The following is a 17,579-nucleotide window of genomic DNA, read 5'->3' as shown; positions in this document are numbered from 1 at the left end:
ACGAGTTTTTGTCGTACAATTCACTCGCATAGTGAAAAGTTGCTTGAAAATAAACTCCAAAAAAAGAAACTTTTCAATTAAAGGGGAAAGAGAGTTTGCCAATTTACCCACGAGGAGCCGCAAACGTTGCAGTAAATTGATTGAAATATATGCAATATTTCAACGGATCAATAAACGTGTTATCTATCCATTTGACTGCAACTCAAATCTAAAAGTCAAATAGGAAATGTGACCCACACGAATGACTCTGATGGTAAATTTCTGTGTACAATTGGCCGTAGTTTTTGCATTCGTGACAACAGCATATGCTGGGAAGTGCATAAAAACGTTATAGTCATTACGATTAACACACTCACAACCGAAACTCGAAAAATCAACCACACGGATAATAAAAATGGTGGAAAAATCGAGGAAAACTCTTTGTCGCTCTGACTCTCTGTGAAAACTGTCAAAAAATCACGTTGCTGATATTTGGGCAATTGAACGAAACGCTTGCATGACGATTGAGATAAAACAATTCGGTTTCATTTAATATTTTCACAACGATACGCGAAACAATTCGTTCCCCGTGAAAATTTAAAACGGACACCAAACAATTTTGGCGATTTTAGAATGGCAGCAGTTTTTTGTTCGTTTATTTAAATTTCTGTCTGGCTTTTGCTGATTGGCATAAAACTTTACCCCAATGGAAGTGCACTCGACATTTGACTTTTGAAATGACCGCAGCAGCCCACGGCGGAATGGAAATGTGGATAACTTGCAAGAGTGCGCACTACCAAAATTTGCCACATTGACACAATGAGGCCAAAACTGAAGCAGGGATAAGGACAACACAGTACAGCGAACCAGGCTACCAGCTCTTTTTCAACAATTGCATTTTTAATGGCTTTGAATGAGAGAAAAGTTGCTTTTCCACTCACTAAAACTAATTTACCATTCCGCCAATCAGGGAAGAACTTCCCTGGAGCAACTATCGATTGCGTTTTCCACCTAATGTACGAGTATACCTGCTTTAAGAGTTTGCGGATTTGAGTGTAGTTTCCGTACGGTTCAGCAGCTCCAATTTTGTCGATATATTCATTTGGACTCTTTGCCATTTGGATCGATATATGACAAAATATGTTTATCCCCGTCACCAGGGTGAAATGTGTACAGAGACTCCTGTAAGGTAAATAGTTCAATAACCAAGTTGAAAAGGCAATGTATTTCTGTCTCTCCTATTGTCAGTTCATATGAACGTCGAAGTCTCGGGAACTATAAGATATTAAATTAGGTATCCAGATCTCCTCTTTTCAGCTTTTCCGAGTTCCTGATATCTCAATACCAAGACGTACATAGCTAGATCGACTCGGCTAGTGATCCTGATCAAGAATAATGACTTGAATTGGCAAGAAAATAGATAAGCAAGGGGAACATTAAGCAAAAAGAAACCGTATGGCTTCGCGTTCTCCAAGACCATTTCCCATTTCGAACTCGTTTTTCTGCACAAGGCTTGCTCTTTGCCGACATAACTTAATGACGTCGTTTTATGTTTCACTTTGGCAGCGATGGCAATAAATTACCTGTGTCTTGACTCTTACTCGTGCTTCGGTGTTGTTTCCTGCTCCTGTTGTGAAATGTGCAATTTCCACCTCACCTGGCCACCAACCTCACTCCGCCAAAAGAAAAATCCGGAGAATTCATTGCGTTAGGTGCTGGGATTACCGGAGTGGAGTTTCGTCGGTGTCTGCTGTGAAAGTGAAATTCCGGGACATACGGAGACTGAGAAAACACCCGAATGCATGGAAATGGAGATTCAACACCTGGGCAAATATTTCAGACGACAAGCCAAGGTGAAAACGGTATGCCAAAGTGGAGAGGCAACGGGTTGTCGTTAGTTTTATTTTGCACTGGGGTCGTCTGGAAAATGTGGTATATGTGGCTTTAAGACTGTTCAATTTTCACTGAGGTTGGGGGAAATCATCATAATCAGAAGTTTTTATTATTGCATCGAATTTACTGGAATTTAAGGCTGCTTACATACTACCTCAAACACTTAAAAATAACGCTCATTAATTCATTATGCTCATTCCACTCATTGAGGAGCCATTAGTCAATTAAAATTCGAAAACAATACCACGTTTTTCAGTACAATACACAAATGCCGCCTGTCAGTTGCATAAGTAAAGTGTGTATTGTTTTTTAATTTCGTTGGCACTGCAAAAATGAACTCGAAACTTGGCTGCTCTTCCTGATGTGGCAGACACTGAAAGTGACAGAAACAGGGAAAAACAACGGAAAACTCTAAGGGGGGACGAAGTGGTTGCATTTTCACACCTGAGTGTTTTGCCAGTGGCAAGTTGAGCTTAACTAGACAGACAGTTGGATTGTCCAAAAGCGTCAAAGAATTCTCGTCTGATTGTGGATAAACTGTTTTTCACTTGGCTGTCACTGCTCTAACTTCGGCAAAATTAAATCTCATCTCTTCTCAAGAGCCTTCCATTCGAATGGCTCTTAGATATGTACAGAGTATTCCTTAAAAGGCGGAAAGTTGAGCAAATATCCCAGGTAGATTTACCCCACAAAGTCCAGAGTCTTTCGCAAAATTTGTTTAAACACTCAGAGGCACTTGGGTAAAATGCACACGTAGCCACGTGGCCACATAGCCGAAAAGAGGTAGAAACTTGAGGCAAACTATCAAAAATAAAAAGAACCACATTACACGGCCAATTGGGAACTGATTGGGTCTGATTTTGGCTCACTGAGGTGGATGAAAGTGCAGCTCGACCAGATTGATTGCTGTCTGCAGAGCTGGCAAAAATTCCCGCCCCTCGCCTAACCCGTTTCGACTCCCCATCCCAAATCCCCATTCCAAATCCCCAAGCCCATCCTGGCACACACACAGCCCCACATCTCGAGGCCCGTCTCGAAATCCTGCCTGCACTCCAAGTGAAGAACATTTAGCCGCCGGGCCGCCGCAAAGTATGCAATGAGTTTGCACTGAGCTTGCTGAGCAGGCTGTGTTTGTGTCATGTAATCTGGGCGTTATAAATAAGTAATTAGCACATAGTGCAGGTGCACTGACTCGTCAAACATTGCCTCGCTCCCACATTCCGCAGATCGCCCCCACACTGCACCGCACTTAATGGCCTCCGAGGAGCGCAATTCGGTTTCCAGGACCTTTGTTCTCGCATAATGACGCTACATCCTTATCTTTCAAGCGTGTCAAACATTGCGTCTTGTCTCCGTGCTTGGGTCTCAGGCCATAGGTGAGGAGGAGCGACCTTCGGGCTTTAAACTAAAAATGATGGATAAACCATCCTTGTTTGCTCGTTCAAGTCGCCTTTATGAGAACTTGCCTCGATCATTTAGAATGCGCGTGGTTTTAATTGCTGTTGCTCAGGAAATGTCAAGAAGGCATTTTCGATCATAGGTCTTTTACAAACACAACCAGTTCTATGGGCTTAATTTTTGCACTCATCACTTCACGTTGGTATTAACGTTTTGATAATAGTCACAGAATAAAATCAATTTAAACATTCAACAAATATAAGGTTTTAGTCACACAAATTCTTGCTTAATTCACTTAAAGCATTTGTTGCAATTGCGATCTTTATAATGAGCACACATTTTCCAATGTTTATTCAGGCGCAATATGCTCCAATAAAGTTTCCGGCAATTCATCCTGAAAAAGGACACCTGAAATGGACCGAAAAGGAGACTGTCAGCCCGGCGACTTAATACTGAAACGGAAACGAATTAATGGTGCCAGAATGAAGCTTCAATAGCGCTGGAAAGTTGGATGTCGTTGGCATATACATACGTGAATTCGTAAACCTCCCATTCAATCAGGCAATTAACATTAATTATGATGCACGCTCCAGGACCCATTTCCCTTTGGCCACTCATATCGTATCCTCAACGCATTTGGCTCGCGTTAAAAGCATTTTTGCGACAACTGCTCTCGAAATTCAATTTCGGTTTCCTTTCTTCCGTGGTTTTCATTACTTTTTCCTGCGACAATATGCGCTGCTGATTTCCCCACAGGCGATTGGGGGGATTGTAATTAATGCAGAGTTCGGGGAGGGGGACTGGAAGCCGGGGGCTGTGTGAGTCATCAGCCATCAAATACTCACATATGGCCATCGATATGACAATTTGGTGCATCCATTTTCAGCAACTAATTGGAAGGTAAAATCTCTGGAGAGGTGCAAAAATATTGCAACGCTGCGTATTTGTTTGGTAAATATTATGTTTTGATTGCCGCCATTGAAAATTGGCATTAAATATGCATAAATGTGAAACTAAAAACGCAATAGTCAAGGTGCTGAACTGCCACATACCCCGTCACTTAGATATACCACAAGTAAACCGTCTGTTTCCATACTTTCTCCTATAATCTTTATGGGATTTAGGGTGACCGTGTCCGTGGGTGTTGGCCAGATAAATATATTGCTATAAAAAAAAAAATTAAAACTTTATTTTTAAATGTGAAGATGACAGTCTTTCGTTTGTTCGTATCATTCAAATCCATACGCACCAAAAAACTTTCAGTTACATACTTTTCAACGCATCTAGCTTACCTTTTTACCCTTCGACTAAATGGTATAATTGCAGAAAAAGTTTCTATTCATTTGACTAAATTGATTTTTAAAATACACAGTTAGTTGAGTGGATATGCAAATTTTAAGCATTAGGAAAATTGATGGGCGTCAAAAAATGTATATAAAGAAATGTAACTTGTCCTATCGCCGATTTAATGTAATGTAAACACATCTAATATAAAACGGACTTAATGTAATGTAAACACATCTAATGCATAAACATGCCATATTACATATTTAGCCCTCGGAGCATTTTTTTTTAATTACTCTGAAACGTAGCTCCATTTCTATGAAAACCGTGTCGCTTTTCTCTATTTAACACGTCAAGAATTTCCATCTCTGATAACCTATTTCATTTGGATGCAAACTTTAATCGCGTTTTTTTTTCACTTTGAAAACGAACATGGCGTGAAAAACGGATGCAACGACTTCGGCACATTTTCAAACCTTTATTTTTTCCCCTGTGTGTCACATCGCCTACTCGGTTCGTTACCTTTCAAACTCAATTAGTTTAATTAATTTGACGTAACGGTGCCATCTCTTTGTTACCAATAACATCAAACCGCCCAAAGATGTACAGATTCTGCAGCAGCCACCAAACTGGGTATAAAAAAAAGCTGTGCATCTCTGTGATTTTTAAACGCGCTTCTTTAAGGCTTGCAATTGAACCCGTCCATTTGGTAGACCTTAAAGCTGCTACTGAATTTTTACATTAACTTATTCTCTTAAGTTCCTATTTAAGTCTTAGAATCGAACTTCTGCTCTACTGCTGTATAGTTTTGTACTTACTTCGGTACAACCACCAATAAGTGGATTAGTCTTTTCGTTGAGTGGCTTAACGAACTACAGCAAAACAGAGAAAAAAGGGAAAAAACTGGGGAATCTGTCTTCGTTTTTTAGCTGAGCCCCTGTTAAGCGGCAAATGTGGTGCAGCTAATGTGTGTATTATTGGATTTATTATTTCACGGCAACTAAACAGGGGATTTTACTCCCGATCGCTTGAATAAAGAACGTTGAGCTGAAAAGTTCACGAGACAATTAAGTGCAGCACAAAAGCAGAAGTACGGAAACGAGTTTCCCTCTTAATTTCCTCATTAAAATACTAAATGCTGCAATCAGACAGCCACTTAAGCTTGAGTCGTTTCCTGAATCAATTGCCTATGCCCTTTCTTTATGAGCCATGCGAATTGCTTTGAGTTTCAATGCAACAACATATAATTGATAAAAGGGCATTCTAGAAGTAGTGAAATATCTTTAAATTTGAAGAGCTAAATGGCCAATCAGCCAGATTCTATTCAAATTCATCCGTGCCTAAGGCACTTGGAATATAACAAGTGAATGGAACTGCTCTCAATCAGAAATGTAAGCAGCCTAATTAGTCGCGGATCAAGCGTAAAATTCACGATTTAATATAGGCACGTCAGGGGTTCGATTTATTTATTTTAAAACCTCTGACAGAGCACACACCTTTTGCTATTTATGCCATGATAAAGTGGATCTGGCTGCTGTTCTCCACATTATTTCTTCAAGATATACGCGCTTCAAGTAAATGGTGCAAAACTGACCTTTGCAGAGGACAACACGTGCTTTGCGAGGATAATGGAGTGGGTATTAAATGGGTAATTCAAGTCATTCAGATCGCCTTACATATTCTTCCAGAAGTTTCACTCTACTTGTCCTAAACAAGCCACTGCTGTTGTGAAAATGAGCTGGGATATGATAGACCTCATTGTGGACCAGCACAATGAATATCGCAACAAGTTTGCCGGCGGAATGGGTCAGCATGCGAAGGCGGCCAGGATGACCACGATCGAATGGGATCCGGAACTGGCCAAAGTAGCTGATGCTCTGGTGCGTCGATGTGAGCCCATCAGGGATCAGTGTGCCATCACACCAAACTATAACCATGGGGAAGTCAGCTACTCGCTGGAAAAGTACTTCTGCATGACCTCGAAAAAGGACGCCCTGAGGAAACAACTTGATCGCTGGTTTGACCCAAACAGCAAAGACGAAGTGCATAAGCTATTCTTCTCATGGACTAGCAATCAGCAGTAAGTACATTTACCAGAAACTGCCAAATATTATCCAAGATTTGTTTCAGGGAACTGTCCAAAAACTACTTTCAGATACTGAGGGATCGAGCAAACCGCGTGGGCTGCGCCATAGTGGAATATATTCGACCAGCTCTGGTCCACCAGTTGCTGAAGTGCGTTTACAACTGCGGAGTGAGCCAATGCGAAGATGAAGATAATCCTGTCTACGAGGACACCGATGATGCACCCGCTTTGGAGTGCATGAAGGGAACCAATAAGAAATACACGAATCTTTGCCACAAAGATGAGCTCGTGAAGAGCTGCAGTGGCGGCTCATTATTCGATGAACCTGAAAATGATTATAATGATCAAGAGGAGAATGTTGAAGATGATTATGATGTCAATCGCATGTCCACCGTGTATACACTTCCAACTTACGACCCGAATGACGTGCTGCCACCGATACCAGACAACCCCGACTTTAATCCATAAGACCTTTTAGGATCACCTAGAAAAAACGGAAATAAAAGGTATTAAATATTTGTTTTAAAGTTACTTCCGAATCAAATATGATTAAGATATTCGAAATATATTCGTATATTGGGTGTACGTCTTCGGAGAATAGTTACAAAATTTGCGATCTGATTTGAAAGCTGAAAAGTGTGACTTCGTAGTCCACTTTTCCGGTCCTCTGGTCTTGATGTGCGATATCGCTGGAAAATGTGGCATTCGCAGCGAGGCACAATATGCGAATGGTCAGAAAAAGTATTTGAAATGCAAGCTCTCGTATGGATGAGGTTTCGGGTGAGTGGGTTCCTTGGCACCCTGGGAAATCAAGGAACCAGGTCTCTCATGCTGGCCGCATTTAGGCACTTCAAGTGCAACTGTAAATGAAATGAAAACGACCGCACACAAGTAACAAAACCGGACAACAAGCTCGTTTTCCCCCTTTTGCAGAGCTGAGGCGTGTTTCCCAGAAAAACAGTGGATTTTCTACTAGAAGACTGAAACTTATAAAGGGAGAAAACTGCAGGAGTCTGAAATTTCCTTAGTTCATCGCATTTTCAGCCTGCCATTTTGCAGTTCGGATTGGGTGCAAAGTGAAAACGGAATTCAATCAATTTAACGAAATAAAAGTTCTTCCCTGATGCACATTTCCACAACAATGATTTCTGTTTTTAATCCTCTTTCGCTTTACGAGTACTGAACGGTTATTATCGTGAATTGAGTCCTTGTTCGATGCTGGGTTTGTAGTTACTAAAATAAATGGTGGCTGGTTTAAATGGATAATTAAGCCAGCATCAGCATAAAATACGATAATTCCACAGCAAAGATCTTCAAGATAGGTTTTAATATTTCCTCGCATACTAATGCCCGGGTTAACCCGTCCGGCTAAACCATCAAAACTGTGATGCAACCCATCTGAATTTTAATACCAGCCTCTGCCCCGCAGTTTCCCCACCAGGTGGTGGGTGGATTCAGATTCCGCGTCTTGCTTCTGAGGAAGAGCCCAGCCTGAATGGCTGTCGCAATGTATTAAATGGCCAACGTGGCTTTCGAGGGGGTGGATGGGCAGTCTAGCACTAACCGCAATTTATGTCGACTTCACTTCCGGTCTGTGGGAAATAACTCTTGTTAGGCTGCCAGGAGCCAGAAGTCCTGCCCTGTTGTGCACTGTGCGTGGGTATGGGTTTGGACTGGGGTGGGTGTGTGGGTGTAATGGTGCTGGTGCTGGCGGTATTTCTTGTCATCATTTTCAGGCAGCTGCAAATTAACTTGCATAATTCAAGCGTCAGTGGGAAAATGTGGTCCGAGTTCATCGGCGCATTTAAAGCCTGGCGAAGACTATTATGTCCTTGTGTCCTTGGTGCCTGTTAAATTATGAGCCCACTGGGCGCATAAATCAACACAATGCCTTGTTCGCTCCTTGGCTCAATTAATAAGAAATTTCCATAAATGAGCTTTAATTAGATTGGGCGCCAAATTGAAAATGGTTAGCGTATACTCGTACGAAGTTTGCCGGTTAGACTCTGCTAAAAGGTGTTTGCCACATTTTGGCGAAACCAAATTGGACCTTTCATTACAAGATATATTCGCCCTTATTAAAGTTGCGTTTTCCCTTCAAAGAATTTTGTACAAGTAGAAATTCTATCCAACCAACCACTGGGAACTACTCCTCATTATGCAGAGTCAGTATAGGAATGACGGCAGTCTCTTTGTCCTTGGATGTGGCGCCACGAAAACGTCAAGATTCGGCACTCTCATAAATTCTATGGCGCGTGCGGTTCGGGTTTCTAGTTCTGAGTTCTGGTGGCAGTAAATCTGAGAATGTTTAAGCACTATCCGAAAAATCGAGAAGCCACTGCAAAAGCCAATGACTGCCACTTGGCAACATTGGGAATTGAGCGCAGCGGAAACCGAGGAAAAAACTCGAAGAAAAGGAAGTATGTATAGTATAAAATGTGAATGCGAATGCTGGCGGCTTGTTGCCGGCATTGGAAATTTACGAGTGACACAAATGTCCTTCCTGCTGCAATGCAGTCGCTGGGAAATGGAAATGGGAATGGGAATGGAAATGTGAATGTGAATGGGAGAAGCTGGTTTAATGACAAGACAAATTATGAAATTTTTAGATGCTTAACTCCCTTGGCAAAGTTTCAGATAAGAAATGAGTTTAAGGGAACCAGAAGAGAAAAGGGGAAACAGTCTTTGTAAGTATAAAAATGTACATTTTAAAGCATTGTGTTGAGTTTAGTGTGATGTATTATTATGACCTTATTACGCATATTTTCCAAAATATAATAAATTCGATTTCTAATAAATGGTTTCGGGGAGGTCGCACCACATCACATTACTCAATTGCGAAAAGGGTACGCATTGAATTTAAATGGAAAGGTTCCGTTCGCCCATACTCCCTAACTAGTATAATTAAATAAACTTTAAATTGGTCAACCTTAAAACTTTTGTGTCCCTGTCGACAAGTGCAGTCCAAAGTTATTCGAATGCAGCGTAAGTTTTAAAGGCAATGCAATCCCTCGGAAATCCGCAAACAAAGCCGCCTGTCTTTCATAGAACTTGGTCCTGGGTGAAATCATGGGATAACAATAAAGCACACAAAGCCAACAAAAAAGCCGCAAGAAGCTACCAAGTTAGAGACAAAGACCCTTGCCACATATTGTCCCCTGGCCTGGAAGATGAAATGGAGATGAAGGAGGAGCAACTGGGAGCGTTCCAGTCTTCAATTCACATGCATGTGGCCGTGTCAGCAGAAAGATTATCAACAATAAGAAATATGTCGACCTATCGAAGTTGAAGTGACAAAGTGTGCGGCGGTGGTCTCATCCATCCTCCATTCGGATACAGTGTGTTCGTACCAGTGTTTGGTACCCCAAATCTCAGGGCCTGACTTTTGTTAACAAGAAGGATATTGTGGCTGACAGGAGTCGACAACGTGCGGCCAGGATTGATGTGGGTGTTGGCTGGGGATATTTGTGTTTGCCACTCGAAACAATAAATCCACTCGAGGCGAACCCGAAAAGGAAACTGAATCAACCACAACAACCCAGAGGCAAAGATCGCAAAAAGTGAAGGACCCCGTCGACCAGAAAGATTCAAAGTCTTCGACAACTGAATTATGGAAAAAGTTCAACAAGGTTGCTGAATTAATTTGGGTTCAACTGTATCTCAATTGACCAACTGACCTGTTCATTTTATGTAAAAAGTACATCCAATCGATTTTCATTATTAATTGCTTCCGCTACTTTTTCCACAGCGCACAATGAGCGTAAATATTTTGAAACGAAACAAAAAAGTTACGTAAAGTTTAAACTGGCTAGGGAAAAAACAAAAAAATTATTTATTTCAAGGTTGTATGGCAAAAAAAAAACATTTCATTCCATTACAACCACAAATCCCTCAACACTTTGCTGTTTAAAGTTTTTGAAAACTAATTAATTAACCTCTAATTGCATTGGCAATGAAGTCCAATTAATCAATCTGTATTGCATACAACAGGAACAAACCTACTTGGTACTTTGATTAATTGCCAAAACTGGCAATGGCGAATAAAAATGCATTTCAAGATTGGCCAAAGCTGTCCGAAAGTTGAATCAATCTTCGTTTCGCAAAGTTGTCCTGCTCTTGCTTTTGACACTTCGTTGGTCGCATTTTCTGGCCAAAAGCGAAGGAGGGCCATAATTGTCAGTGGCAGGTTCTAGTTGGGCCCAAGGTGGGGAAGCAAAGTTGAGAAGGGTTGAGTTGAAGACGTGATTCGACGTTGTAAGATGCTGTACAGCCAGTTTTATGAGAGATGTAATACTATACCATATTAATTTTTCAGCCTTTTTAAGACTCATTCATTTAAGAAGCACAACTATTTGCTAAGCTGGTTTTTCATCTACTCGTGGCTCCACGAATTAAAGTGAGTCCTCCAACCCGGAGCAATTGTTTTTCCTGGGATTTTCCTGACTCTCCTTTGAATTCCTTCTTTAGTGCGCCATAAACTCGTAGTGCAAACACAAGGAGGCAGCACGAAAGTCGCATTGAAATTGAAGCCTGTCTCAATGTTTTTGTTGTCGTCTGGCGAAGACACTTGAGACTGACATATAAAACATGTCTCGCTGAAAGTGCGTGCGTATCTGCTCTGCCTGCATATTGTGAGGAGCACAGGACTCACCGAGGCAGACATGTCCTTCCATTCAGAAGCACGCCTATTCCATTCTATCCATTCCGATTTTCAGTCCATTTCAATGGACAAGCTCACTCTCTTATCGTCACAGGCAATTTGATGCCTGATATTTTTACCATTTAGTTCAATCAATTTGTCACAATTTCCGGCAGTGGTTGATAAAAACCAAAAAACAAAACCAACACAAACGAGCGAAAAGCACCCTGAGCCAGGACCTATTGAAATCTAATGGGACACACAGCTCCGTGACTGTGGAAGACGATGAGCATGGCGATGTGGATGGTGCTGGGACTGCTGAGACTAGTGGGCAGAGGAGTGGATGGGTGGATGGCGATGTGGATGCGGAATGCTCGCAGGTCATTGATCAGATCTACGCGACACACATAACAATGGGCTCTGGACCGAACCCAAACTGGCACGTACTCCGAAAATTTGTAACTTGTTGAAATAATTTCCTTCCTTTTAACCCCAGAAGGATTTGCTGTGGTTAACCTTTCCGTATGGTAAATGTCAAACATTTTTGATCTAAATTATAATATATTTAGTTTTTCTAAATAAAACGTTGAAGATATTTTATATTAATTATGAACTTTGCGATCAGCCTTTTATTTTTTAAGAATATATATTTTTTTATTAAGAAAATTGTCTACGATTTATGTTCGAAGCTTTCCCGTGCAATACGAAAAATACGAAAATTCAACGCCATGATGACTCTGATATAATACAATAGCTCTGTAGCCACTTTAATCAATTAAATAAAGTGGTGGCAAGCATAAAGCGATAAAGTTTATTATTGCAATGACACATAAAACAGTAAATCCCTTTAGGCCCTCGGATTTCCTTTGCATACTAATGTTAATGTGATGTGTTGCTGGATAAGTGAGATCAGATATCTGTGATAAATTCGCTCGGTTTCGAGCTCCTTTATTCGCCCTTTCTTGTACTTGTACTTTTCATTTTTGAATGGACTGCAAAGCGTTGCATACCTGGAGGCGCAGTCGAGAGTTATGACAAATGGCAACACACTCACACACTCGCGTTTTTGGCTCCTTTTCCCCAGCCACCCCTTTAGGTCCCGACTTTTCCTGGCGCCTGCAGTTTCTATTAAAATTCAAGTGCGCTGCAGCACAGTGGCAGTTAGTGTATAAGGGAGTGTTTGTCGAGTCCCCTGCACGGAAATTACATTGTAAATTTCACCGCAAAGTCCAAGCTAGGCCAGGCCAAAACTGGTTCCGCCAAAAAAGAGCAAAACAATTTAATTAAAAACCGTGTGGCGAACAAGGATTCGGTTTTGTGTTGTGCTTGGGCCTTCCACATAGTCCCCCTTAATTAGTTGAGAATCTGCGCCATAAAGGTCAACGAAAAGCCAAGCATTTCTTGTCAAGTTCGAGTTTGTGTTTTTAATTTTTAGCTGATGACAAGCAAAGTTAAAGTTAATAAATTTCTTACTTAAAATAACTGAGTGCCACCGTGTGCAAAACAAATAAATAAAAACGACTTTGTTAACTATAACTATAGTTATGATTTAATAAACTAACCAGATTAATAAATATATAAATTAAATAATGGAAAGGCGAAATATTGACACAAGAAACATCAACATTTTTAAAGAAAGAAAATATGGTGCTGCAAGATACTCAGATATCCGTATTAAAGCACTTAAACAGACGCTGCCTAATGAGATAAAAAGTCTACAAGTGGATAGCAGGCACTAAATTTGTCGTTTCTCCCTGTTAAATCGCCACCTTTTTATTGAGCACTTAAAGCCTTGATAATGTGTCAGAGTAAAATGCAGAAGGCGGGGTAATTTAAATCCGTGTCTGGTGGCAGCTTTGGAACGAGTTAAGTAAAGTGTTTTGTCGGCCGCTCATAGCATGTTGACCATCGCGTTAGGTCATTCGACTTTCCGGCTTTAAAGGGCCATAAAAAATGTACGGCAGGGAACCCGTTGCTTTCGTCACGCGATTCTAACGAATTTTCACTTCTTAACTGGCCAATTGCGTTCGTTTTTCTTATTGCGAGTGTTCTACGTTTAGTTTACTTTCAGGTATCCAATTACTAACCGAAAAGGTAGCAGAAGCAAAGGAACTTTCACTGCTAATTGCATTTAAGGGAACATATTTATATACGGACAAATCTTTGATTTAACCAGTCACGCAATCTTTCAATATCGCACTTTTGAGTGCAAGATTCATACCCTCACTTTAAATAATATGACAACTTTCTCTGCGTTCAGTGGAGATATTTTACTAAATATATTTAAATAAATCCGAGCTGGAAAAATATAATTTAAAGGCCGTACACCCCAAGTGTAGCAGGCTACAAAAATAATAAATAAAAATGGAAAAAGCCCATAAAACAGCGCAGAGTTACAAACTAAATATTTACGTTACTTTGATAAACATTTTCGAGCAATAAATAGTTGGCTTTACAACTTTATTATGGACCGCACAAAAGCCCAACGAACGAGGAACCAAAAAAGCCAAGCAAAAGCCAATTTAACGTAAAAGAACCTTTTGGGAAAATAAAAAGAAAAACAAGGCAGCATGGCGATTCCGCGGTGTTAAACTTTTTATGACTTCCCCTTGGATTTCGGTCCCTCTGCGCTTTCCTTTCACTCGACTCTGTTGAATACAAATATTTCTGTCTCCACAATTTGATCGTTATGGGTCCATTATAATTTGTGCCCTTATTATGCGTTTTATGTCTTCGAACAGCCAAAGCCATTAGAAGGTTGAGAATTGCTGGGTCCAATTAGAAATGGGTTATTAAAATTCTCAGTCACGCGTCTACAATGCCGCGTTCGGGACACACCTGTACTGTCTTTCCGATTCTTTATTTCGCAATAACTTGGTCGTGCCCTTTTACTTTGACACTTTCGAATAAAACTTCTTAAAATATGGGATTAGCGCAACCGACGTCCCTTTTACTTCATGTCCTAAGCTCTATTTTAAAGGCTAAGCCATTTTGCTATTGGTTTTCCCATTTTTTACTCTATTCATTTTTGTTTGACAATATGGAAGGGGGAAAACCGATAAGGTACCTGTCTCCGTCTGCGTCTGTTATTGTCATTCAGTTTGTTCATTCTTCAGGAGTCCGGTTCGCTTCGTTTATTAATGGGATCCAAACACAGCCGAGTGGCAAGGACATGCAAAGCAGAACAAGGACTCAAGAGGACAACGCAGTCGATCCCCGCTGACAGACAAACCGGATACCCAAGGTGACACGAAGATATGTGAAAGGGTAAAGGCGAACCCGCTTGCAAACGCCAGGATTGCCGGCGTTAAGGGTAGTCGAAGGAACATCGAGGTGCAGCCTACGATATTGCGTACATACAAAAGTAAAAGTAGTTCTCAAGTGCCGCACACTTCCGCACAATGCGACAAAGTGTAAAACGTACAGCAGGAGCTGCTGCAGGGAAGCGACGGATCTTGGGGCGAAACAAAAAGTTGCAAGTCGGAGACAAAGTGGGCCACAGGTCCAATAAAAAAGCCAAAGATGCGAATACATCCACATCAGGGTGCTGCGACCGAAAGAACGAGCAAAATCGAGCAAAACAGACTGAAACCAAAACCGATGTGCTTCTTCCACACTCTTTGGAAACTGAGATGCATGAGGCATGCTACATGCGAGTAGGTCCTGCTGTCCTTTCGTCCACTCGTCCTTTCTGTCTGACTGTCTGTGTGCTTGCTGACAGCAGGATGGCAGAAATTCAAGTCAACACTTACAAGTGGAAATTAAAATAAATCCAAAAAAAATAATGCGCACATGCTATACAGAAGGAGCATTCATATGTATGGAGCACACCGGTGTACGTCAGATAAAACATACTTAAAGATATTCTGCAATTCACTCTATATTAAATACCACAAAAGCTGGTTAGACATATCTTGAAATAATAGAGATGTATCCCAATACTTAAGTTGTAAATCACAGTTCCAGAGTGTACGAAGAATAGATGAGCACTATCACAACAGGAATGTAACTGAAAATTTTACAAGATAATGTTAAAGGTTTGAAAAAAATCTTTTTCCCAAATATATTACCCAATATTTAATTGGTATTTTCCCGATTCAGTCAATAGCCAGGCTCCACTGTAGTACGCAATTGCTATATGTTACAGCAAGGACATAACTTGGTCGTCAGCAGCTTGTGTGCAGTGCGTATGCAAGTTGCCCCTTTCCCCGCAGAGAAGCCACTTGCAGCCGGTGAATGTCATGCTCACACACAGATACACACGCACACAGCAGCAGTCTTGAAGGAGGAAGCAGTCGATCCTTGAGTTTTCATATAAATCTATGGCAGCATAAGACCGAGAAGTACACATGCACATACACACGTATATGTATAATTTATATATTTGAGGGTAATGCATATTTATCTTAAGCACTAGCGCACACTAAGACAGTCGAGCCAGCTTAAGGGTATTTTCTAGCTGATTGGCTACGATTTATCACCCCTCTCATATAGGAACTATCTGTCTGAATGCAAGAGTTTTTTGATCGAAAATAACTGTGTGGAAAAGTTGCGAAATTAAATCGAAGAAGTTGGTGGGAAGTAAACCGATAAAAAAGAGATTGCAAGAAGTTAAACCTTTCCAAAGGCGAAGTGTCACACGCTTTCAAAAGGTTGCCAAATAAATTTTATTAAAGCGTAGACGTCGAAAATATATGCAATAAGTATATATAGCACAGCTTCCGAGCTTATTTATCTAAGTTAAGACAATTGGCTCTAAACCATCACAACTTTGAAATTATAATCTTTATCCCACGTTGCATAATCATCATTCTCATTCTCTCAAGCTGCTCGAAATGTTAGTCTGGAATTCTTGTTTAAAGCGTGGATGCTAATATAAGATTCAATTTGATTTCCATTCTATTAAAACTGTCTCATTGAAGATAATGGGCCACTTATGTACGTTTACGGTGGCACGAATAATATCGCAAGCGAACCAGTTCGAGTGAATTGGATAATCGCCATGGAGAACTGGAACGACCTCTGTCACTGTACTATTGATAAAACAAATTGGGACTTTTCCACGTTAAGACTGTGCTGAGAGAAATAAGATATCTCCATACTGTTCTACAAATTTCATTATTTGTTCAGTAAAGCATGCAATCTTCTTCTGCTTTTGGGACTGAGCATAGTTTAGTTTTCCCTACTGTTTTATATTCTATTCAAAAGTCTACTTCCTGATTGATAATTAATTTCTGAAGCACATTTCCGTAGGCATTAATATTTAAACTCATATTTTCCGGCGCTTTTAATGTAGGTTTCAATGGTGCATGCTTAAAACTTGCTATCCCAGATCCATATAAACGAAACCAAAACTGCTGTATCCAATTGCAGATATCCAACTATTTCCCGGTGTGAGCCACAACGCAACAGAAAGTAGTCAAAAGTTATAATTTCAATTTCGGCAGCAAGCGAGAACTTTTCGCAGCTCGTTGGTGAAAACATCTAGAAAATAATTAAATAAGGAAAAACTCGCCAAGGGGCCAACAGCACCAGAAGTCAGAGGGCCAGAGCTAAATGCTAAACGAGTCTCAAGTGCATCGCGACATTCGAGCCAACATGAAAAAGAGGGAACTACCAAAAATAATAATAACAGCTACTGCAACTTCAAGGGCCAACAATTGCATATGCACTTGTAGCCTTCCGTGGTGCTTCAGGACTCACAGGACTCACAGGACTCGCAGGACCCCTCGGACCTGGTAAAAATCTGTCCATTGGCAATGCAAGAAACGGAAAAGTTTTTCAATTAAATTTGTTTAGAATTTAACTTTGCAATTGGCCCGACCTCCGACCTACGAGTCCTTCAGGAAAGTTCGCAAAGAAACCATTTCGACATTTCTTCGGAGACTCAAGTAGAGACCCACGTCGTGAGAGTTCTTAGTGAAGAAGTCAGCGAAGTGAGGGGCGCAAAGAGTGGCTATAAATAATTAATCCGTTCGCCATTTCATCGCAATGTTTGTTTGCCAATCTGTTGGGTGTGCGCTATTCAAAATTGATGGGTTCATTGTGGCATTAATTGATACTGAACGTGAGTGGCATATCAAAGTGCCTTGTTTCAATTAGGCCTGATTGATGGGTGGCCCGTGCTTTTCAAAAACAACACTTCGAATGTAAACAAACAAACATGTAGTGGAGCTGCTACTTAATTATATTATTCGTTTTTGCATGGGAGAAACTTGCTTTCCATTCCATTTGCAATTAGTGCATTGTCTTATACATTGTAATATATGTATATAAGTTGCACTATGCACATTTTCCTGC

General features: G+C 40.7%; 1 protein-coding gene and 2 long non-coding RNA genes across 4 annotated transcripts; 2 read left to right on the top strand and 1 right to left on the bottom strand.

Annotated features, from left to right (window-relative positions):
- The first annotated feature begins 475 nt into the window (after positions 1 to 475).
- On the top strand, positions 476 to 1,579 carry LOC120445550. Its single transcript, XR_005615757.1, has 2 exons — positions 476 to 1,168; positions 1,282 to 1,579. It is a non-coding gene; the product is annotated as an uncharacterized LOC120445550 (long non-coding RNA).
- A 2,033-nt stretch (positions 1,580 to 3,612) lies between these two features.
- Positions 3,613 to 5,450, bottom strand: LOC120445551. The gene is made up of 3 exons (XR_005615758.1): positions 5,373 to 5,450; positions 3,803 to 4,434; positions 3,613 to 3,722 (listed from the first exon to the last, which is right to left on the bottom strand). It is a non-coding gene; the product is annotated as an uncharacterized LOC120445551 (long non-coding RNA).
- Positions 5,451 to 6,021: 571 nt separating this feature from the next.
- On the top strand, positions 6,022 to 7,179 carry LOC120445444 (venom allergen 5.02). 2 transcript variants are annotated; one of them, XM_039625880.2, is made up of 3 exons: positions 6,022 to 6,187; positions 6,243 to 6,634; positions 6,710 to 6,850. In XM_039625880.2, the coding sequence occupies exons 1-3, from the start codon at positions 6,068 to 6,070 to the stop codon at positions 6,714 to 6,716; spliced, it is 519 nt and encodes a 172-aa protein (XP_039481814.1). In that variant the 5' UTR covers positions 6,022 to 6,067; the 3' UTR covers positions 6,717 to 6,850. The 2 variants fall into 2 exon arrangements, with proteins under 2 accessions (XP_039481814.1, XP_039481813.1); XM_039625879.2 differs by having other exon boundaries at positions 6,023 to 6,187; positions 6,685 to 7,179.
- The last annotated feature ends 10,400 nt before the right edge of the window (positions 7,180 to 17,579 follow it).

Source organism: Drosophila santomea, chromosome 2R (genome assembly GCF_016746245.2).
Source record: "Drosophila santomea strain STO CAGO 1482 chromosome 2R, Prin_Dsan_1.1, whole genome shotgun sequence".
NCBI classification, from domain to species: domain Eukaryota; kingdom Metazoa; phylum Arthropoda; class Insecta; order Diptera; family Drosophilidae; genus Drosophila; species Drosophila santomea.
The sequence above is the reverse complement of the archived record's forward strand: the minus strand, read 5'-3'. Positions and strand labels throughout refer to the sequence as shown.

Coding starts and splice junctions, on each gene's coding strand:
- LOC120445444 (XM_039625879.2), top strand. CDS start 6,068: ATGATAAAGTGGATCTGGCTGCTGTTCTCCACATTATTTCTTCAAGAT. Junction 6,188..6,242: donor TGCTTTGCGAGGATAATGGA/GTGGGTATTAAA, acceptor ATATTCTTCCAG/AAGTTTCACTCTACTTGTCC. Junction 6,635..6,684: donor TCATGGACTAGCAATCAGCA/GTAAGTACATTT, acceptor GATTTGTTTCAG/GGAACTGTCCAAAAACTACT.